General features: G+C 40.6%; 1 protein-coding gene across 6 annotated transcripts in view; it reads left to right on the top strand.

Annotated features, from left to right (window-relative positions):
• LOC134539044 (ryanodine receptor) overlaps window positions 1-21,779 on the top strand; it is a 243,278-nt gene that overhangs the window by 100,797 nt on the left and 120,702 nt on the right. For 3 of the 6 annotated variants that reach the window (XM_063380732.1, XM_063380733.1, XM_063380731.1), the window contains 11 exons: window positions 925-1,024; window positions 6,397-6,595; window positions 8,851-9,075; window positions 10,602-10,735; window positions 11,342-11,533; window positions 12,189-12,297; window positions 13,729-13,891; window positions 15,159-15,451; window positions 16,831-17,005; window positions 18,399-18,545; window positions 20,435-20,646. In XM_063380732.1, the coding sequence (XP_063236802.1) occupies window positions 925-1,024; window positions 6,397-6,595; window positions 8,851-9,075; window positions 10,602-10,735; window positions 11,342-11,533; window positions 12,189-12,297; window positions 13,729-13,891; window positions 15,159-15,451; window positions 16,831-17,005; window positions 18,399-18,545; window positions 20,435-20,646 (1,949 nt within the window). The remainder of the gene's footprint in view (window positions 1-924; window positions 1,025-6,396; window positions 6,596-8,850; window positions 9,076-10,601; window positions 10,736-11,341; window positions 11,534-12,188; window positions 12,298-13,728; window positions 13,892-15,158; window positions 15,452-16,830; window positions 17,006-18,398; window positions 18,546-20,434; window positions 20,647-21,779) is intronic. The other 3 variants (XM_063380736.1, XM_063380734.1, XM_063380735.1) reach the window with 1 other exon arrangement.

Raw genomic sequence — 21,779 nt, 5'->3', positions numbered from 1 at the left:
GTAGGAAAAATAGGCAGACTTTTCGCAGTTTCATGTTTATAGGTACAAATGGTTAAAATTTTTGTCATATATTGACTTTTGGGTAAAATATCAGCTTTTTGAATCTTTCAAAACTCTGTGTCCAACTTTATTTAAATTTGTTTAAAAGAATACCACAGTAATTAGAGTAGGAAATTTTCTCTTATAAGTGAAGAACTGAACTATGTACTAAAAAATTAGTTTAGTTGTCTTCTATTTAAATTTATTTTAATTGAACGAGAATAAAGAATTTAGAAACCTATTTGAAGTGGTATAAAATATATATCTTTACTTAATGCTTATTATATCCTCGGTAGAGTAAAATAATATTTTTGTTGATTAAGTACTTTTCAGTAGGTTCTTTGTGGTGGCAGGCACATAGGGAAATCATGCGGTCAGCATGTTCTGTAGTAGCAGTCATTATTTCAGAGTTATTTCTGTAAAATATCTTCAGCTGGGAGAAATCATTGCTTATTTAAAAATTCCAATGAAGAAAAATTTTGAAACTGAGAGTATATAACTATATAGCATTGTTTGTGAACATTAACCAGCGGTGGAAACACAGAAAATAAACTTAATCTGAGTGAAATAATGAAATTGATTTAATTTAACATTTTATTCATGACTTTCAAAACTAGCAGATAGAATGTAATAAATATCTGGTAATCAAATTTGTAACTAGATTCCATACACACACACACACACGTAATATTGCAAAGGAATTGCCACTAAGCAGTATTGATGATAGGGAAGTGAAATAAACAAAACACAAGTGTGGAACCGGGACATGAATAGTGTTTTTTATAAGATAGCTGTTTTTTAGTTTCTCTAGTGTAGCTATTTGAAAGTCCTCTGTGATGGAGTAGACGTGTCTAGTGAGCATTGATGTGTCGTGCGCTCTTGAAGGAAGAGAAGTGGTACTGTGGCACGGCCGAGTCGTTCGGGAAACAGTGGCAGGCGGGCGACGTTGTCGGGGTCTTCCTCGATCTGTTCGATCAGACCATCAGTAAGTCGCGAGTTGCGGGTGGCGCTGGCTTCTCGTAGAGCGCTTTTGCCCCTCACACGTACTCAGTAGCTGGGCTGGTTTCGGCCGTTCGTTTGGTAGCTTCTCGTAGGCAGCCTGGTTCTCGTCTTTCTCCCAGAAGTAAACTCCGTTACTCGATTAAATTTTTGCTACGGTTTACGATTTTTTTAAGGCCAGAACAGTCAAGCACTGGCCAGTTGCAATAATTAGAAGCAACAACCACCAAAAACTATAACAGCGTAATATTCTGTTAGCACTAAAAAAAAAAATTGGGTTTTGGCTAAAGATGAGAATCAGATTGCAAAATATTATTATTTTTTTTTCTTTCACATTTTATTTTATTTGCTATTTAGGTATGCGTGGATAATGTTCATTTTTGTAGAATTGTCGAGTGGCTTTTAATCAAACTAAGTTAATTTAGTTAATATGTACTAGTAACACCAGCAACTTTGTAAAAAAAAAAAACAGGACTTCAATAATCATGTGTAATTTAAGAAAATACGCACTTGAAAAGTATTTATAAAAAAAATATAACATTATGTCTGGACAGTTACAGAGTTTACAAAAAAAGAACTTGGTAATTCAATTTATTAATCTCAGTGAACTTATAATAATAAAATATCTAGTCATACAGTAGAATTCATTCCCTACACTTATATATTCTGCATTGTTTAAATGTTTCATACTTAGTTTTAAAGTGAGCCTACCACAGTCGTATGGATAGTGATTGAAAATGAATGTATTTACATAGTTTCTTTGTGTCGTTTTCCTGGAGCAAGGGTGGTCAACCTTTGCATTGCGTGGAACACTAAAATTAAATCCAGCAGCTGACGTGTATCTTGAATGGTCTTTTTTGTACTAAAAACTACCCAATCTTCTTTTTCAGTAGGGTTTCATTTAATTGCCAGTTGAATTTGTTATAGAACATTAGTAAATTGCAACTGGGTGATGTATCAGTAAAATCACAGCTTAAATAAAAATATTTAAAACTTCATTTTGGACATATGCCGTCGCTAGTTTTTTCAGTACATCATAGAGAAAACCTGTATAATGGACAAGGGGGGAAAAAAAACACAAACACAGGAAACAAGTCAAAATCAGCTGATGTCAAATGTTAAATTATGGACAGCGCAGGGAATTACGTGAAAGGATTTTAGTCAGAGCAATATCACAGCACGGATTGTTGTGGCTGGGGATTCGCTATCTGACGTTTTAAGGAAATTACTGGGCGCCACCGTGTTTGGGGGCACAGACCCGACAGAAACTCTAGCCCCGGGGCATTACATGTTTCCACCCATGTATCTCGTCCGAGACCACTGGAACCTGGTCTGCTTTCGGCATCGGGCACGCCATAGTAATACCCAAGTGTGCTCTAATGGCGTTCCACACACCTCGATGCTGTAACAAACACACGCCTGGTCGGGAGGAGATGGAAACACAAGGAGTGCGGTACTGCAATGTTTTTACTGCATGACACGGCCCTTCTTACAATAATGGCGATTAACGAAAAAGTGCAACTGTGAAACGCCTCACGGCACGACCGGTTTATTTGAAGTCCGAGCCATCTAGTGGTTGGATAATGCATTTGCGTTAATGTCCAAGTTCCGACTGGAAGATTTCTAAATGATTAAGCAGTACAGTTGTGCCCCGAGGTAAGCTCTGAGGGTGAACTAGCAAATGATATAAAGTAAAGTCACGAACAGAAAGACGAGAATTGGTTAAGTGCAAAAGGTGAAGTGCCCCGGAGTGCTGAGAGCGTCTTACTCGGGTGGTGATGTGAAGCGACTGGGGGGGGGGGGGGGGGCGGGGGGGGGGGGGGGGGTAGTGACCGCTAAGGTGGGTCTTCAGCACGTTCGCCCCAAGCTGAATAAACCGATATATCGTTCAGAGCCATGCCGCTAATGTGTTTTAAGTTAAAACAGGATAACACTCTAAAAATATAGCATGATTACTTTAGCCTTAAAAACGTTTAACGAAAATATTTTTATGAGTCTAAATTAATATTTTAAACAGCCTTCGGTACGTCCGAGTTTATTTCGGGGAAGTGGTAACACAAAAAAAAATAACTTGGTAGAATTTTTAAGGGATTCTGAAACAACATAAGCACTTATGAACTAGCCAGAAAGGTTTACAATACTAATTACCAATTATTAATACTGGATCAACTGCGCCCCCTTGCGGTGGTTCGTGGCGTGCTCACGCACGCACACACGCACGTCTCCGGCGGGAAGTTTAAATTCCGTGAGGACAGGAGGTAGGAGGGGTATTGACATGTCGCGCTCAGTGGGGCGAAGCCTTGGACGATGTCAAGATGATATTGTTCGTAATAGTTCCTTCGACAGAATTCTCTGTGTAATCTATACATTTAACACTAGATATCAGCTGATTTTGGTTTTTTTTCCATGTGTGTTTGTGTATTATTTTTTTTCTTTGTTCGTTTTTCATCTTATCTCTATGACACACTGTGAAAACTAGCAATGGCATATGTCCAGATTAATATTTTTCATGTCAATCTTCCCAATTGAGAGAATTATTAAAAAAAAACATTATAATCAAAAGCATCGATAAATATCATTTACAAGGAGTTTTTTTTAATGCAAGTACCGTTTTGAAATAAAACATAAAAAAATGTTTTTCTTAACAATTTTATTTTTACATGAAAGACTTTACCTTAATCTACTTTTCTGCATAATTTTCACCAATATTAAAGCACTTATCGTATAGTAAAATCAGCTTTTGAATCCCATCCATACAGGTGTCTGCCGCCTGATTTAGCAACAACTGAGACCTGAGGAAACTATCAGATAACGACAATATCGTAAAACGTCTGTTCTCTTTTTCTCTTTTTCGTCAAGTTTCTGCACCAAATCATCAATAATTACGGAAGGTCACCCACTTAATTTCTCATCATGAACATTCGTGCGGCCATGTTTGAAAGCTATAACCCATTCATGTGCCATTCCATCTGTCATAATGTTTTCCCCGTACACTTCACTGACCTGACTGTGAATTTCAGCCACTTTCACACCTTTAGCACTAAGAAACGAATCACAGCGGCACTTTTTTCACAGTCGACGGGATTCTCAACCGGCGGAGGCATTTTAAATACTCAAAAACAGACGTAAACACGGTGGAATGTTTCCGTAATGGCGTCTGTGGCTTGCCAACAGATGTAGGTGCACGGAACGTATGCAAACCGCAGTGCTGCGACGGCCCAATTTCAAAATGGTACTTACTTTATAAACATGCCTTGCACAAATTGATGTCATACAAGAATGTGCTTCGAGCAGAGTAGCGAATCCTTGTCTGTGTGGCGGACGACTTTTCGTCCCTCGGTGGGCCAAAAGTGTGCCACGAGCCGCAGGTTGGCCACCTGTTGCCCTAGAGCTTCGTGTGCACCACGTGAATTCGTTTTTGCATGTTCGTCAGTGTTCTTAACAACGTCCCTTGTTTCTCACTTGCTTCCAATTCACACTCTCAGGAAAAAACTGAAACAGTGTGTGTGTGCATTTTACCAGCTTCATGTGAACACAAGCTTTATGTAAACACACTTACATGCTCGGATATACATCCGAGATAATTCTGTAGCAGTTAGTATGTTCTGTTTGTGGCTGTTTTATCACAGAGTTGTTTAGCATGTGTTTTTTTTTATATGTTAGCTATAAGTGGTGTAGAGTTTTACATTTGTTGTTGACACGCATGGTTTTTATTTAGGTTTAGATGTTTCAATTCTTTGTCTTTCATTAATATTTTTAAGGTTTCAGTAATGAAAAGTAAGTATTTTCAATTTTTCTTTTTTTTTTTTTGTGAAAATTTAAATGCACAGATAGTTTCAGTACATTTCTTTACTACATATATATTATTTTCAGTTCTGTAGTTGTAGGCATATTCCTATCTTTTAATTTTTTTATAGAATTTTTATTTTTATTTTGATTTAGCAGAAAAGTTTTTTTTAGATTAAAACTATCATGGTTCTAGTTCAGTGGTTGTAAATTGAAATGTTTAGCTCTTATGATTGATTCTTTGATAATATGTGCAGTTATTTAAAATTGGTTTTTGTTTGACTGTAACAAAACAAATTTTTAATCTAGCTTAAACCATTGATTTTGCCTAATAAATGTAATAAAGTATTATTTTAGCTAGCCAAATTTTTTTTTTCTAGTGTAGTGTTTATTAGTATCACTTGGTGATAAAAGTTTGGTTAGCAAGAAAATATTTTTTAGAAGTCAGAGCCAATATTCCTACAGGTGTTAAGTATATTGCACATTGTATGTTGTTCACAACTGAAAAGAATAATTTTTTTTAAATGGTTCTTTTATAAAGAATTTTTCCAGAAGTTTCAATAGGTTCTCTATGAGTTTGCTCTTGTGGAATTTACGTAATTCTCCTTAATAATCATAAAGATTTTTTAAATTTGTGCGCAATAGCTAGAGAATGATGATTAAAAACAATACCTACATTTTCAAGGTATCAACTACTGTATGGTCAAAAATCCATGGTTTTCTTTAGAATGTACAATCAAATTTTTATTTTTAACGTTGTAGTGAGAACAGTCTTTAGTTCAACATATTATGGACTGGCTTGTGAGGTAATTATAAAATTAATAAATTGAAAGAAAAATAAAGCATGGAAACATGGAATGCAATTCATTATGGTTTATTCATTTTATTTCTCAGTAATTTAAAATTTCTTTGCTTCTTCACTCGTGTTAATTTCTGCAGAACACACAAAGCTGTTTTACAATATGTTTTATTGTGTGATATGTGAGTGTGCAAGTCACTGGCAGGTAGGACTGTGTGAAAAGCTAGTTTTTTGACACGAAGCAAAATTGTAAAATTGACTGAGTCGAATCAAATTGTAAATATTTTTCTCTCAGCAAACTTGTATTACACTCTTGTAATGTTTGAACTGATTAAGTGACTAACCAATTCGGCCCTATGTATAATATCATTCAATAAAATCATAAAAAATAACCATGCGTTTAGCATTCGTAAAAGCAAAAATGGAGCACCTTCTTTTGAATTTTTTTTAGTAACCAACTTTATTAAAGCAAAACATATACAAAAATAAACAACTTAATATTTTCATGAGCAAATCTTAAGCTTCCAGTGTTTTAAAGCTTTGGAACAAATGCGAAGCTTCACATCAGACGCCGAAGCTTTGCATCAACAATCGAAGCTCGAAATAAAACGAATAGCGAAAATTCCTGGCGAAGTCGGATCGAATGTTAAAAAAAATATCTCTGGCTGATTCGCTGGGTCGAAGCTTCGCACAGGGCCTGCCGGCACGTGAGCTTGTTTCCCTCCTCGCCGGCGATCCGCGCCGTCGTCACCGAGACGCCGCGCCGCGCGCAGGTTTCTCGCTGAACGGCGAGCTGCTGATGGACGCGCTCGGCGGGGAGACGACGTTCGCCGACGTCCAAGGGGAGGCGTTCGTGCCGGCCTTCACGCTCGGGGTGGGCCAGAAGGCCAAGCTCACCTTCGGCCAGGACGTGAACCAGTTGAAGTTCTTCACGACGTGCGGGCTGCAGGAGGGTTACGAGCCGTTCTGCGTGTGAGTGGGAGCATCACGTCGCCGGAAGGAATTTGCCTGCACTTTCAAACTGTTGCATGCAGGGGCGCAACAACTAAATTTCCAAAGAAGGGGGGTAATATACCTTTTTATAAAGAATCATGGATCCCCCCTATTGAAGCGGGGGATCCGGGGGGTCCTCCCCCGAGAAAATTTCTATTTGAAGGTGGAAAATGGTGCTATTTAAGCAGTTTTATTTATCTAAAAATTGATTACACAGCACTTTCTATGCCCCCGTTTGCCCCCACTTCAAAGTTTCAGGGGGGGGGGGGGGGGGGGCAAAATACCCTCCCCCCCCCCCATCCTGTTGTTGCGCCCCTGGTTGCATGCATAAGTTTCCTGCTGGTGATTACTGAAAAATGCCTTGTAGTTCATATCGCACAGTTTTTATCTTTCAACATTTCGAACAAAGTTTTAATCTTTTAAAAAATATATAGTTTTATACCTAATTCAGTAGGCAGTCTTGTTATCTATCTAATTTCATCTGCAATTGACAGGCAGTTAATTGCTATGCAAATAAAATTAAACAAAATTTTTACAGGAATTTGGAGGACCTACGTGTTTGAACATGTACACCCATGTAAAGTCACTTACATAAAAATAAGGAACATACCAAACATATTGGTTTGCTAAATGAAACTCTATGATAGTGAAAATACCCCTGAATATATTTGTTAAACTAAAATAATCATAGAAAAAAGTAATTTCATGTTTTAAAAACCTTATGGATTCTGGGATTACAACAATTATAATACTCATTCTTCTTACAACTTTCTGTCAGGCTACATTGAGCTGTTGTTATAGTGTTTGATTGATAAGCTAAAGGAACGTTGTTGAAAACTCTGCCATGGGAATTTTTTTTTTACTTTTTGTAAATTACAGATTACTCTATTATAACAAATTGTGCTTTAAGAAAATATATATGACTACATTTATTTTGGGTTTGTAGTATTGCTGTAATATTATTAAATTTATAGCTCAGTCAATTAAGTCGGTTATTTCATACTAAGTAGACTTTTTGACGTGACAACGTCTAATAAATCGATGAACGTCGGCTGCACGCACGAAAAAGTGTCCCACTACGGATGTCCCACTACGGATGTGTTCTGTTTGCTCATTGTACGCATGCGTGGCATCTCTCTTCATGCTCATTGTACGCATGCGTGGCATCTCTCTTCCACTCGATCGGAACAACCATCGATTTGACTTTTCAATCATATTTTCGTCGTTTGAATTATTAATATTAAGTAATTTAACGATCGTCCATCGATTTTCAGCACAATCGGTACGGTTATTTAAAAGTAATGTTGAAAATTCAAATACGTTTTGAACCAACAATGGTGTTTTACAGTTACACATAATAATTCTAATTACACCCGGGATCTTTTGCACAATGTTTTAAAAAATATTGTAACACATTATAAATAAGTTTGGTGTATTTGGGATGCGTATTTGTTATAAAATTGTGTTAATATTATACCCCTACCGTGAACAAAGTTTATATATATATATATATATATATATATATATATATATATATATATATATATATATATATATATATATATATATATATATATATATATATATATATATTGAAACTACATTACCTTAGTATGGCCTCGTGGGCGTGTGGTTAGCGAACCTAACTCTTAAACTAAAGATTGTCGGTTCGAAACCCGGCAGCTGCGAAATTTTTTTTGTACTTGTAAAAATAATTATGGCGCACACAACATTTCAAAAGTAATAAATATATTTGAATTAATAAATGCAAATAAAATTAAATTTATTAATTCAATTGCACATTTCATTTCACTCCTTTGTATCCATACAAAATAGTGATAATTCAATAAAAATGATTCAATTTTATTCATAAAAGTATGCAGAGGTAGATTTTTTCATGCAAAAGATTGAAAAATTAAAAAAAAATTCTTCCTCAAAGAATATGATATTTTTAATGCCTAAATGATTTCGTTGCAAAAACCTTTTACGGCTCAGTCTCAGGCCGAATATGATATTTCCTTTTCTTCTGGATCAATCATTTCATCAATGTTTTGTTATGACGTTGTTACGTTAAACTATCGTCCGTAAACCGACTTTACAGACAACCAATTTTTTTTTTTTTAAATTTTGCTTTCATTGTGATTTAATGATTCTTTCATAGCTTGATAAGTTGTTTGTCGCTCCTGCAGACTGGAAGTTGCTCCCATGCGTTAAGCTGCGTGATTTGTGTCCAGGAACATGAACCGCGCTGTGACCTACTGGTACACCAAGGACCAGCCAATCTTTGAGAACACGGACGACATGGCCGACACGAAGATCGACGTGACGAGGATCCTGGCCGGCTCGGACACTCCGCCGTGCCTCAAGATCAGCCACAACACTTTTGAGACTATGGAGAAGGCCAACTGGGAATTCCTGCGACTGTCGCTCCCCGTCATTTGCAACTCCACCTTCATAGAGTGAGTGCCATCGACTGTCTTTCCCGTCATCTGCAACTCCACCTTCATAGAGTGAGTCGCATTGACTGTCTTTCCCGTCATCTGTCACTCAACCTTCATAGAGTGAGTGCCATCGACTGTCTTTCCCGTCATCTGCCACTCCACCATCATAGAGTGAGTGCCATTGACTGTCTTTCCCGTCATCTGCCACTTTACCTTTATAGAGTGAGTGATATCGACTGTCGCTCCCCGTCATCTGCAACTCCACCTTCATAGAGTGAGTGCCATCGACTGTCTTTCCCGTCATCTGCCACTTTACCTTTATAGAGTGAGTGATATCGACTGTCGCTCCCCGTCATCTGCAACTCCACCTTCATAGAGTGAGTGACATTGACTGTCTTTCCCGTCATCTGCAACTCCACCTTCATAGAGTGAGTGCCATCGACTGTCTTTCCCGTCATCTGCCACTCCACCATTATAGAGTGAGTGACATTGACTGTCTTTCCCGTCATCTGCCACTCAACCTTCATAGAGTGAGTGCCATCGACTGTCTTTCCCGTCATCTGCCACTCCACCATCATAGAGTGAGTGACATTGACTGTCTTTCCCGTCATCTGTCGCTCCACCATCATAGAGTGAGTGCCATTGACTGTCTTTCCCGTCATCTGCCACTCCACCATCATAGAGAGAGTGCCATTGACTGTCTTTCCCATCATCTGCCACTCCAACTTCATAGAGTGAGTGACATTGACTGTCTTTCCCGTCATCTGCCACTCCACCATCATAGAGTGAGTGCCATTGACTGTCTTTCCCGTCATCTGCCACTCCACCATCATAGAGAGAGTGCCATTGACTGTCTTTCCCATCATTTGCCACTCCAACTTCATAGAGTGAGTGACATTGACTGTCTTTCCCGTCATATGCAACTCCACCTTCATAGAGTGGAGTCCACACACAATACAAGTGAAATTTCTTACCTTCGAGGTATAGATGGAGATAAATTATTTTCATTTCCATTTCCAATCAAACTATCCTCCTAGAAATGAATGATGATTATAAACTCAATTGCACACATCAGTAACACTTTTCTCATGAATGAATAAATGGTAGATTCTATAAATAAAATTAAAATAATATGGCAGCGTCCATCGTCAGCATTTACGAAAACTGAGGAGTAGACAAACACAAGCAGCATTACGCGAATTCCGTAGCATCACTGCTGTGTCATTTCTACCTCTCCCATGCTGTCTCCCCTTCCGGCCATTGCAACTAGCATATAGCATGCCACGCTACGTACCTAATCCCTTCCCATTCGACCGCTAGTGCATGCGTTACATTGGCGTCGCCACTGACACACTCTCCTGCTCTACCGGTTCCCCCACCACATACCTGACTATTCCCCTTGTGCGATCGGAATTTTTGTAATGCTCGAAAATTGTTGTCCCCTCAGCAAAGAAGTTTTACTTCAAAAATAAAAAAAAATAAAAAAAAAATAAGTAAAACCAGAGGACGTTGCGAAGTGTTGTTTGTGTTGCGTGGTATCGCAGGGAGGGGGAGAAGCTGAGGCGCTGGCAGGAGATCAAGATCCGACAGCACCGGCTGCTGACCGACGCAGAGCACACGACGCCGGCCCACATCGAGCAGATCATGCGGTCCGGCTTCACCATGAACGACCTGAAGGGTGAGTCCCCGGGGTTGCCCCCCCCCCCTCCCCGTTGGCACAGCGGTTCCACGCATACGCCCCTCCATCCCGGGTTTACACGTGTCATGCCACAGTTCGCGATGAACGTGGTTCCCGCCAGGGGCGTAGCCAGGGGTGGGTTTTAGGGGTTCAAATCCCCCTAGCACCAAATTTTTAATTAAATTTCTTATTCATCACTTAAACAAATTTCATAATAAAAATTAATAAAATTTTTACCCTTACAATATTTAAATTTTAAGTACCGAAAACTGCTAAAATAGCACTATTTTACACCTTAAAATCCAAATTTAGTCCCCAGATATCATCAAGTTATCTAGAGCTGTAGAAAAGGCAAAGATGTATTTATAATTAAAAATATGTTTGACTAATTTATTTCAAGAATAAAGTAACGCACAAGGCAATTAAAAATCCCACATCGCAATGAAGACAATGAATATCTCCCTCTTGTTCATCTGATGCAATGGCCCGGGCAAAACCATCACTATGCCCGGCCACGAAATGTTATGGCCGGGCGGTCGCCTGGGTCTCGCCCTCCCCCCCGGTGGTTCCTACGCGGTGTGTGAAGGAGCGAGTTCCCCTCCGCAGGCCTGCAGCGGGGCTACTCGGAGGACGCCGCGGAGGCGGACGAGATGATGATGCGGACGTCCCCCGAGTCGCCGCAGTCGCCGTCCAAGCTGAAGCACAAGCCGTCGCGGCCGCCCCGGAAGGGCTCCCTGTCGAGGAACGCCACCTTCGACCGCGTGGAGAACGCGCAGATCAACGGGCCCATGGACAGAGGTGGGCGACTGCCTAACTAGTCCGGTCGTTGACTGATTCCAGCACTCTGCTAATAGCTGTTCTGATTTGGAATTTTGTAATTATGAGATGTATTATATCTTAACAGATCCTCTGTAATGTATATATAAATATATATTTTTTTTTAGTTTTTGAAGTGAAACTTCTTTGCTGTGTGGGGGGGCTAAAATTTTCAAGTGTTACGAAAATTCCGATTTGCACGAGGGGAGATATGTGAGGGGGAGGAACCGGAAGAGGAGACAGCAGGCAGCAGGGGAGAGGTAGAAATAATGTAGCATACTTGCATACTTGCATACTTCCATACTTGCAGACTTGTGTACTTTCACATTCACATACTTGTGAAATAGCATAATTTATCACTCGAATACTTGCTTTTTTTTTTAATTTGAGATGCGACCTCAGACGAAGAGGATTACGTTTCCTATACCTGATAATATAATAAGCAAGAAGTTTCACTTATGTTGCTTGTGGACTCCACGAACACACATTTTTTAAAAAAAATTAGTTTACTTAGTGACTAGCAATTACATAAAAATTACTTTTTGAATATGTAGTTATTTTTATTTGTTTTCAAGAAATAAAAAGAAATGTTGTCCAAGAGCTCGTTCAGGTAGCTGAGAGTGACGATCACTTTCAGGTAAAATGCATCGGTCGACCAGCGAGCTCGATCTGAACGCGTACGACGGGCTGGGGAACAACATGGACTTGAAGGATGACAAGAAGAAGCGAGGCAGGTCACCTTTCAGGTACTTCTCGTGACACCACATGTCTTTAATAATTTTCATTTTGATCTTAAGCCTTGGTTATTGATTAATGAGATGGTGCAAGTACAATCAACCTGCATTTCACAGTTTTGTATTTTCTTTATTCATTTTCATACACTAGCCACATACATTCACAGCTCTTGTCCGCCATCATGCCTACTGCCTACCCTCTACAGTCCTGCCAACCTGGCCCTCCTTACAGTCTCTCTGCACAGTCACTTTCCCTACACTTATACACTACACACATTTTTTATTTTTTTTTTTATTTGTTGGTGCGGATGGCCTTAGTGCACAACATTGTGGTTGTAGGTCACAAAGGGAAGTTTATTTGACTGGTTGTATCTGCCATTTGCATTTACCAAATCAAGTAATCATTTGCCTGAAAGCTTCGCAACCCTAATAATAAAACAGCAAAAAATTAAGTATGTTTGTTGGACTGTTAATTATGTGCTGACCTATGAACTAAAATTACTTATAATTTACTAGCCGAGCAAAATTGTGTCGGGAAAGAAACGTGGTGACAAAAATTTTAACATTTCGTTGGTTCAGTCCAATAGATTACATTTAAACATAAATGTATAACTTCTAACGTGTGCACATAAGTACTTGAACCATTTATTTTAGGTTTTTGGGGAATTGGGGGGGGGGGGGGGGATACTCCTTCCCATCCCTTGCCCTGCATACGCCCCTGGTCGAGAGGTCAGATCATTTGCCTCTCACAAAGGTGGGTTTAATTCCTGGCAGGGAAAACGTAGCTGATGCTGCAATTCTCGGGGTTCTCCACCTCCATTACCATCTCAATTCAACATCACATCGTCTCTGATGACCTACTTCAATGTCAATGAGACATTAAGGGGCCCGCCTCGTCAGGGGTGTATGTGTGTTAGTGAGGCGGGATGATAAGCGCGACGCTCGCTGGTGCTTCCAGCGCGGTATAGCCTCTAAGCGCAAGTCTCTGAACTGGCGCGCATTCGTCTCGTCGTCACAGGATAACTGTGAAATTTGAGCGGTGACCATAACATTTTATGGCGGAGAAATGAAGATAAAGGTGTTATGCAAGCCCCTTAAGTTCTTTCAAGAATCTGTACTGATTGTTTTATGCCTAAAAATTACTCTGAAAACACGCGTTTTAGGCATTTTAACGCTTCTAAAAATACAGTTTAAAAACTTAATCCGAAATTAAAAGTACTTTTCGGTCCTCAGCGAACTCTTAAATGCTATTCGTAAATAGGCCCCACTCGGATATCTTGAGTGGTTTTGAAATCGCGTTGTTTTTCCTGAAGCTCTGCACACCGTATGTGTGCCCGGGTAGGCGGGCCCCTTAAGCAAAAAACATTTAATTCCAATTTTCCCCCCGTACCCGCCGCCGCTGCCTGAGTGCAGTCGCTCGCACTGACACTGCTCCTCGCTCAGGTTCTTCTCCCGCAAGAAGGACGCTGCCGGGGACCAGATGAAGAAGGCGAAGACTCCGGAGCCGTTCTTCGGGGACCTGCCCCCCGAGAGGAACAAGCCCCTGGGCATGGCCAGGACCGGCAACCTGCAGGTCAGGGGTCAGCCCCAGGTCCGCCTGTCCCAGGTACGCAACCGCCGCGTTCCGGCAAACCTCTCAGCTGCGCCAGGTGCAAGGAGCTCCAACGTCATTGCAAAATTTCCCTGCAGTTTTTTCCCGTTGTACAATTTATGAAAATGCATCGGCAGCTAGGCCTGTGTGAATGCTAGGTATTTGAAGCAAAGTGAATATCAAATCAAATAATTTTAAAATTTTCTATAAGTCGAATCGAATTGCAAATTATTTATCTCTGGGAAGCTGTATTACACTTAATTTTATAAAATGCAGGATTGAAGTTAAAAAAAAATCTCATTTAATGTTTCTAATGTTTGAACTGATTGTGAGTAACCAATTGATCTCTATGTATAACACCATTCAATAAAAATTATAAACTAACCAAACACGAGGATGGCAGGGTGGCTCCGAAGATAAGTCAAAGCTTTCCTGTGCCGCGACTTTTGGCCATTTGCTCTCTGCTAGGGCAGGTTGCATTCTCCGCGCGCTCAGGCCCACGACACGAAGACAAAAAATACATGCGGATATGTAAATCTCTGTAACAAACGCAATATTGCACTTTAGTATCGCATCCTTCTCATCAAGCCATTGCGGTGTTGTGTTTCCAGCATAATTCCTAAACTAATAACATTGTAATTTACTAGAAACATTTACAATTTATTTCGTTAGAACATCTTGAATCACCTTTTCACTCAATAATTAAGATTGATATTGTACTTTTTGTCTTGTCTTGAGCAGGCACAGTGTGTGAATAAATGCATATTTCGTTCTCTGTCGTCAGATTCCCTTTCCATCCTCCAAGCAGAGGTTGCAGACCATATTTAATTTTTTTTTTCACGTTGCCGTGTTTAAGTAGTTGCACAGTTTTGATTAAATTTTTCGGTGATATAAAGAGATGTGGCAATTATGGAGTGGTAGAAGTAAAAGTACTGCTTTTTCATTTTTTTTTTTACAATTGGTTGAACTTATTGTGAGAGTCATTGTGGAATGATGTCTGTGATAAGAAAATGCTTTATAACCAATTATGGTGTGGTAGGAGTAAACATACTGCTTTTTCATTTTTTTTACAATTGGTTGAACTTATTGTGAGAGTCATTGTGGAATGATGTCTGTGATAAGAAAATGCTTTATAACCAATTATGGTGTGGTAGGAGTAAACATACTGCTTTTTCATTTTTTTTACAATTGGTTGAACTTATTGTGAGAGTCATCGTGGAATAATGTCTGTGATAAGAAAATGCTTTATAACGCGTGTCTCGCCCGTGTCTTGTTGCCGCAGGCGGACCTGAAGATCGTTCCGCCCATCGTCCCGGACAGGGGCCCGAAGATAATGTCCGTGCCGACCGACACCGGCATAGAGTCGATCGGCAACGAGATGTTCGACGCGGAGTGCCTGAAGCTGATAAACGAGTACTTCTACGGGGTGCGCATCTTCCCGGGCCAGGACCCCACGCACGTGTACGTGGGGTGGGTGACGACGCAGTACCACCTCCACAGCAAGGACTTCAACCAGAGCCGCGTCCGCAAAGTCTCCGTCGTCATCACGGACAACTACAACCGCATCATGGAGAGGTAGGCACGCCCCAGACACGTTATTTCTGCCCTTACCGGCCAACACCTCGCACTCGCTTGACGAGGCAATTGTCTACCCTTGGAACAAAAATATCTTTGTATTACATAATAACTATACTTTTGTATTAAAAATTTTTACTTAGCATTATATTTCCTAAGTAATTTTTTAGGGACTGTGACCAGAGAGTACCTAGAATATTCACTTTAAATCCGAATCTAGGTGTCAAGTGTCACAAATAATATAATGTAGAATAAATTAAAAAAAAAAAAAAAATATTAACTATGGTGTTGAAACATTCTACCCTTTAAATGGTTGTTTCACAAACCAAGTTTTCAGAATAAATAAATATTGTAAATTTATTTATATAATTACAAGTTAAAAAGTACAATATATGGGTGGAATGGTAACAGGATAGGTACAAAGGGAAAAAAAATTCACATAGACAAGTTCGGATGTTATCAGTGTCAAATTTTTTTTAACTTTCTTTATTTTCTCTATTATTTTCCATCAAATATTTTTCCTCAAATATCAAAACCTTTGAATAGTAAGGATTTGATGGTCTTTCAATATTTGAGTATTTTATGGGCCCAATTCTAATAAAAAATGAAAACAGTTAACACCAAAAATCTTGTTTTAAAAATTAAACTGGCCTGAAAATAAAACTATATAATCGTGTCTGTGTGCGTCAGGTAGACAGGAAGGAGTGAGTGTGTGAAGTAGCAGCTTGGCTTCTGGGTTTTAGCCGCGTCCTTGGCGGAAAATTCACCGACATTTCCGGTCGACACTGCACCTACGGGTGGGTAACTTGCTCCCTGATGACGGCGACTGCAATGTCGACCGGAAACGTCGGTGAATTATCCGCCAAGGACACACGGCTTCAACCCAGAAGCCGAGCCACTTCAGACAATGTGGCCGTGAAAGCCTGCGCGCATTGTCGGTAAGAGCTTTGAATATAATATATACTGTATAGAAGTCGCGAGTGGATGGGATTTACTCTACGTTTTTCAGGGGCGTAGGATGAGCAGCTTGGGAACTTCACCGCTGCAGTGCGCTGCCGTTAACGCCCCGTATCGTCTTAGTTGGTTATTTACACGTTAGAGCGCAGCACTGTCGCTCGCTGTCATTCCCCCGCACACCCCCCACCAATCATTCACTAACAGCTCAAGGTCGTTCGACGGGAGGGTGGGGAAGGGGGTGTTTGAAGAGTTGGACACTTGTCCGCCAGGGACCACCACGAGTCGATGCCCTGGAGATGGTGGCGATTGCAGCGGCGGTGGATTAACCAACTACCTCAAAACCGTGTTAGAAATTTTAACCTGGGCTGGCGACTTCTATACAGTATGTATATTCAAAGGTGAGGGTGTGTGGTTTGCGGCAGCACGGACCGGCAGAGCTGCTACATGGTGCGTGCAGACGAGCTGTACAACGAGGTGACGCACGACGCGTCGGGAAAGGGCGCGTCGCAGGGCATGTTCGTGGGCTGCTTCGTGGACGCCGCCACGGGCTACATCACCTTCACCTGCGAGGGAAAGGAGACCAGCCACAAGTACCGGGTCAGTGCTCGCGGCGCCTCTGTTTCTCTGTGTTCGAGGCGGACGTCACACGTTATTTCCAGGGGCGTAGGAACCGGGGGGGACAGGGGGGGGACGTGTCCCCCTGAACCTTTTTGGGTGAAGGGGACTGTCCTTCCCCAACTTTCTAGACTGTGATATTTTTATTTTATAATATTATTCTGTCCAACTTTATTTGCAATTTCTTCACTCATCAAATTTTATCTTAAGGAAACAATAATAATTTTAACATTGAAGTATCCAATGGTTAGATACAAAAACTGCTTGAAAAGCGCTATTTTGCACTTTTTAAAATCAAAATTTTCCCGTGGAGGACCCCCGGACCCCCCCCCTCCCCCTGTCTTAGTTAGAGGGGAATGAATGGGTTTACATGACATCAAAATCATTATTTGTATCCCCCCCCTCCCAACTTTATGAACACAGCTACGCCAATGGTTTATTTCCAACCATCATAGCCTTGTAACCGTGGGCAACGATAGATCCACTGTGCAAGGGTCTGAATGGTAATGGAAGGAATAGGGTGGCACATCGTGAATGTCAAATAATAATTTTCAACATGGGTAACTGGTTGATTCCCTTTACTTAAAAATTATTTGGCGTTGTTGGCCATTGGCCGAAAGAATTTCTATTTTGATCCTGTACACTGGATCGATTTTTACCATAGTTACAAGGCTATAACGGTTTAAAAAATTATTTTGAAAATAACGTGAAATACAAAGAAACCTTTGAACACATACAAATTGAAACAAATTCAGCTAGCTAAGCTCTGATAAAAGTTTACATTAACGTAAGTAGTCATGAAAACGTAGTCAGATAGGGGACAGGCAGAGGCCATGGATAGATTCCCCTCCATCTTTAAACATTCTGTGGTTTAGTTATAATGTACCTCATTAACCACCTTAAAATGAATAAAGTTTAACTTAATCTATGGACATTGTCTTTTTGAAAAATTAGAAAGTAGTCTTTTCATTAAACACATACATAACCATGCAGGTCTAGTGTAAGGATCTACCTTTCGTAATTTAATATTTTTTTATATGTATAAAATTTCAGGATTGGAGAAAGTATTTAAGGTTGTTTGGATGGTCTAAAAAGTGTATTTACAAGCATCATCTTTCTAAAAAAACTGTTCAAGGGGGGGACCGCTTACCCCTCGCCTATTTGGGTTTTGGGTGAGGGCCGGCATTCCGTAACCCTGCGATCCTTCTCCAGAAACAGGCAAAACCCACCGAAATGTGTTCTTACAATTATGTTCTAACCACAAATTCCAGCTGAAACTATGCATGGAAACGAACTGCTGATATCCTGCACGTAGTAGTGCACCCAATCGGAACGGCGGAGGCTGCGGTGTGACCCCGCGGTGTGTCCCCGGCAGATGGAGCCCGACACTAAGCTGTTCCCGGCGATCTTCGTCGAGGCGACCAGCAAGGAGATCCTGCAGATCGAGCTGGGCCGCACGTCCACCACCCTGCCCCTCTCCGCCGCCGTGCTGCAGAACTCGGAGCGGCACGTCATCCCCCAGGTGCGTGTGTGTGATCCCCCCTCTCCTCCTCCCGTAGGGCACGGCCGGACGCCTGTACCTCGTCTGGGCTGCGCAGCTCTGTCGGCTTCCTGCTGATTTCGTTTCGGCACAGCTATACTCTCCATGAAAGTAGTTATTTGTATGCTGAATTTCCACCATGAAATAATTCGTAATAAATAGGTCTAAAACTAGACACATTCAGAACAAAATTTAATAAATTGGTGAAGATTTGTGGTTTAAAAGTAATATAATAAAGAGACGCACAACGAAACAAAATAAATTAATTATTCTGAAATATGTAGGCACTTTGATCAAAAATTTTGTGTGGAAATAATGACATTGCTCAAATTTAAAATATAAAAGGATTACTTTTTTTTGAAGTGAAACTTTGTACTGAGAGGGCTACATTTTTCGAGCATTACCTAAATTCCGATTGCGTGAGGGGAACCTGTGGGGAACGTGTTAGGGGAACCGGTGGAGGAGGAGAGTGTGTCAAGCGGCGATGCCGCTCAAACGCATGCGCTAGCGGTCGAGTGGGAAAACGGCCAAGGGGGGAGGGATAGGTACGTAGTGTAGCATGCTAGTTGTAACGGCTGGAAGGGGAGACGGCACCAGAGAGGTAGAAATGACGCAGGAGAGATGCTACGGAATTTGTGTAGCGCTGCCATAGTTATTTTATTTTATTTAAAAAATCTTCAATTTATTTATTTGTGTGGAAAAGGGTTATTGATTTGTGCAGTTGAGTTTGTAATCATCATTCATTTTTATGTGGGTAGTTTTATCGAAAATGAAAATAATTTATTTCTATCTATTCCTAAAAAGCGAGAAGTTTAACTTCTGTATTGCGTGGACTCCATGCGCCAGGATTGGGTCAGTAGAATATACAGCGTAGAATATGTATATTCTACGCGTATATTCTACTGTAGAATATGTAATGTAAAATATGAATTTTCTACATGTATAATACTCATCTTTTTACAGCATGCTTTTAATGAGTGTCTTTGCGTACATAAATTAACATGATACAATTGGTTGTCAAATTTACTTATAACTTTGTAATAGTAATAAATTGAAAGTATTCATGAAGGAACAAACACACTGTGTTTCATATAGTGATACTTAACCGAAATCACATACTACTATATATACAGGCATGCGCACAATTTTTTAAAATTTTTAATTAAGTTTTAACTGGCGTCGGCTTACTTCTAAAACCTCGTAAGTTCAGATTTCCTCAGTTTTATATTCCGGATGTGTTTGGTGTATTTTTTTTTTCATTTTTTCATGGTGCATTTGCTGATTAAAACCTTGTAAGTCAACTCTGCTTAGTCTCTTTTCTATTCACAAATTTATGAAAACCTCGTATCTTTGTCAATCAAAACCGTGCTGCAAGAGCTCAAAAAGGTTCTCCCATAAAATTGACTGAAATGGAGTTACGAGGTTTTAGAAGTAAGCAGACGCCATATTTTAGCCTATGTACCAAAACAGGAAATTTTTCTGCAAAACATAAGTTTTAACTGTTTACGTTTAACAAATTTGTTTCGCCGTCGAGATTATGCAAGGGCATGTGGGGCCCCTCAGTGAGGGACTTCGTAATTTGGAAGGGGCTCATGTCCCCTGTAAACCCCCCCCCCCCCCTCCTTTGCTGGATCAACGCCCATTCCCAAAAAGTGATGATATAGGGTAAACCTTTTAAACAAACTTCCCACAGTTCAATAATGAAGACATTTTTGCCCAGAGTACATCTTTCGTCTGACCACTGTCATCAAATCAGAGCAATATGAAGAGTCGGCGAGTGTGTTTTAAGTTGTGTTCTGTTTAATGGGAATTCGCGCGGTTGTGAAATGCGGTGGGACGGAGAGGGTAAATGCTCGACGGCTTGGTGGCAGTTCCCGCCGAGGCTGAAGGTGCAGTGCCTGAAGCCGCACCAGTGGGCCCGCGTGCCCAACCAGTCGCTGCAGGTGCACGCCCTCAAGCTGTCCGACATCCGCGGCTGGAGCATGCTGTGCGAGGACCCCGTGTCCATGCTCGCCCTGCACGTGCCGGAGGAGGACCGCTGCATCGACATCCTGGAGCTCATCGAGATGGAGCGCCTGCTGAGGTGCGTCTCCCCTCGACCCCGCTCGCTCGGCCGCCGAATACTGTGTCTACCTGCAGAACGGTGTCGCCCCTTCGTGTATGGCCACACCCTCAGTTTCGGGCAAAAGAAGAAGAAACAAATTGGTTGTCTGTAAAGTCGGTTTACGGACAACAGTTTAACGTGACGACGTCGTAGCGAAACATTGATGAAATGATTGTATACTTTTATGAACAAAAATTGAATCATTTTTATTTAAATCATCACGATTTTGTGTGGATAAAAAAGGAGGAGTGAAATGAAATCTACAATTTAATTGATTAATTTTACTTTTATGTGCACTCATTAATTCAAATTTTGTTTATTACTTTAGCGAAGTGATTATTTTAACTATAACTTTTATACATGTTTGCTATTTAACTTCTTGCAATTTGTGTTATTCTGTTAAGGATGGGAAGATGATAGGAAAAGTAGGAAACGAATGGGAGTGTTTCAAGTTTAATGTGCCTCGAAAAAGTCAAATCTATGGTTGTTCCAATCGAATGGAAGAGAGATAGATGCGGCACAAGTGTACGATGAGCGTAATGGGACACAGCGTAACGGGACAATGTGAGTTACGGGACACTTTTTTGTGCGTGCAGCCGGCGTTCATCGATTTATTAGACGTCACGTAAAAAAAAACATTTTCACCATAAGGGTCGCCCCCTGCATATGGGTTGCACACCATACGTCTTTCTTCACTAGAGTTCCGTGGATACAAGTGAAGTGATCCTTTTTCTCAACTTATTGGCGCATGAGAAACATGACACTGGTGTTGACCCTTGGCTCTTCTTTGCCTGTTTACAGGAGGGGTTTAAGGCGATCCACTTCACCCCTTCCCCCATATTTACGACCCTTCAAATTCCCGCACTTCCTAGCAAGGCAAAGGAGAAGACTGCATTTTATTATACCCTTGTTTCCCTTTCCTCTATTATATATTTTTTTTTTTTTTACCGTGCCATTTGCCGTGGAGAGAGAAGAGGCGGCAAGCTGCTCTTTGTCAGTTCTGTCTTTTTGACTTTCCTCTAGTGAACATTTCAGTATGAGTAATGTTTAAGTGGTTTTTTGTTTGTTAAATATTTTAATTTTTTTATTTTCCCGACCGTATTGGAAAGTAC

The sequence above is a fragment of the Bacillus rossius genome, chromosome 14 (genome assembly GCF_032445375.1).
Source record: "Bacillus rossius redtenbacheri isolate Brsri chromosome 14, Brsri_v3, whole genome shotgun sequence".
Lineage (NCBI taxonomy): Eukaryota > Metazoa > Arthropoda > Insecta > Phasmatodea > Bacillidae > Bacillus > Bacillus rossius.
This window is presented reverse-complemented; position numbering and strand designations above follow the sequence as displayed.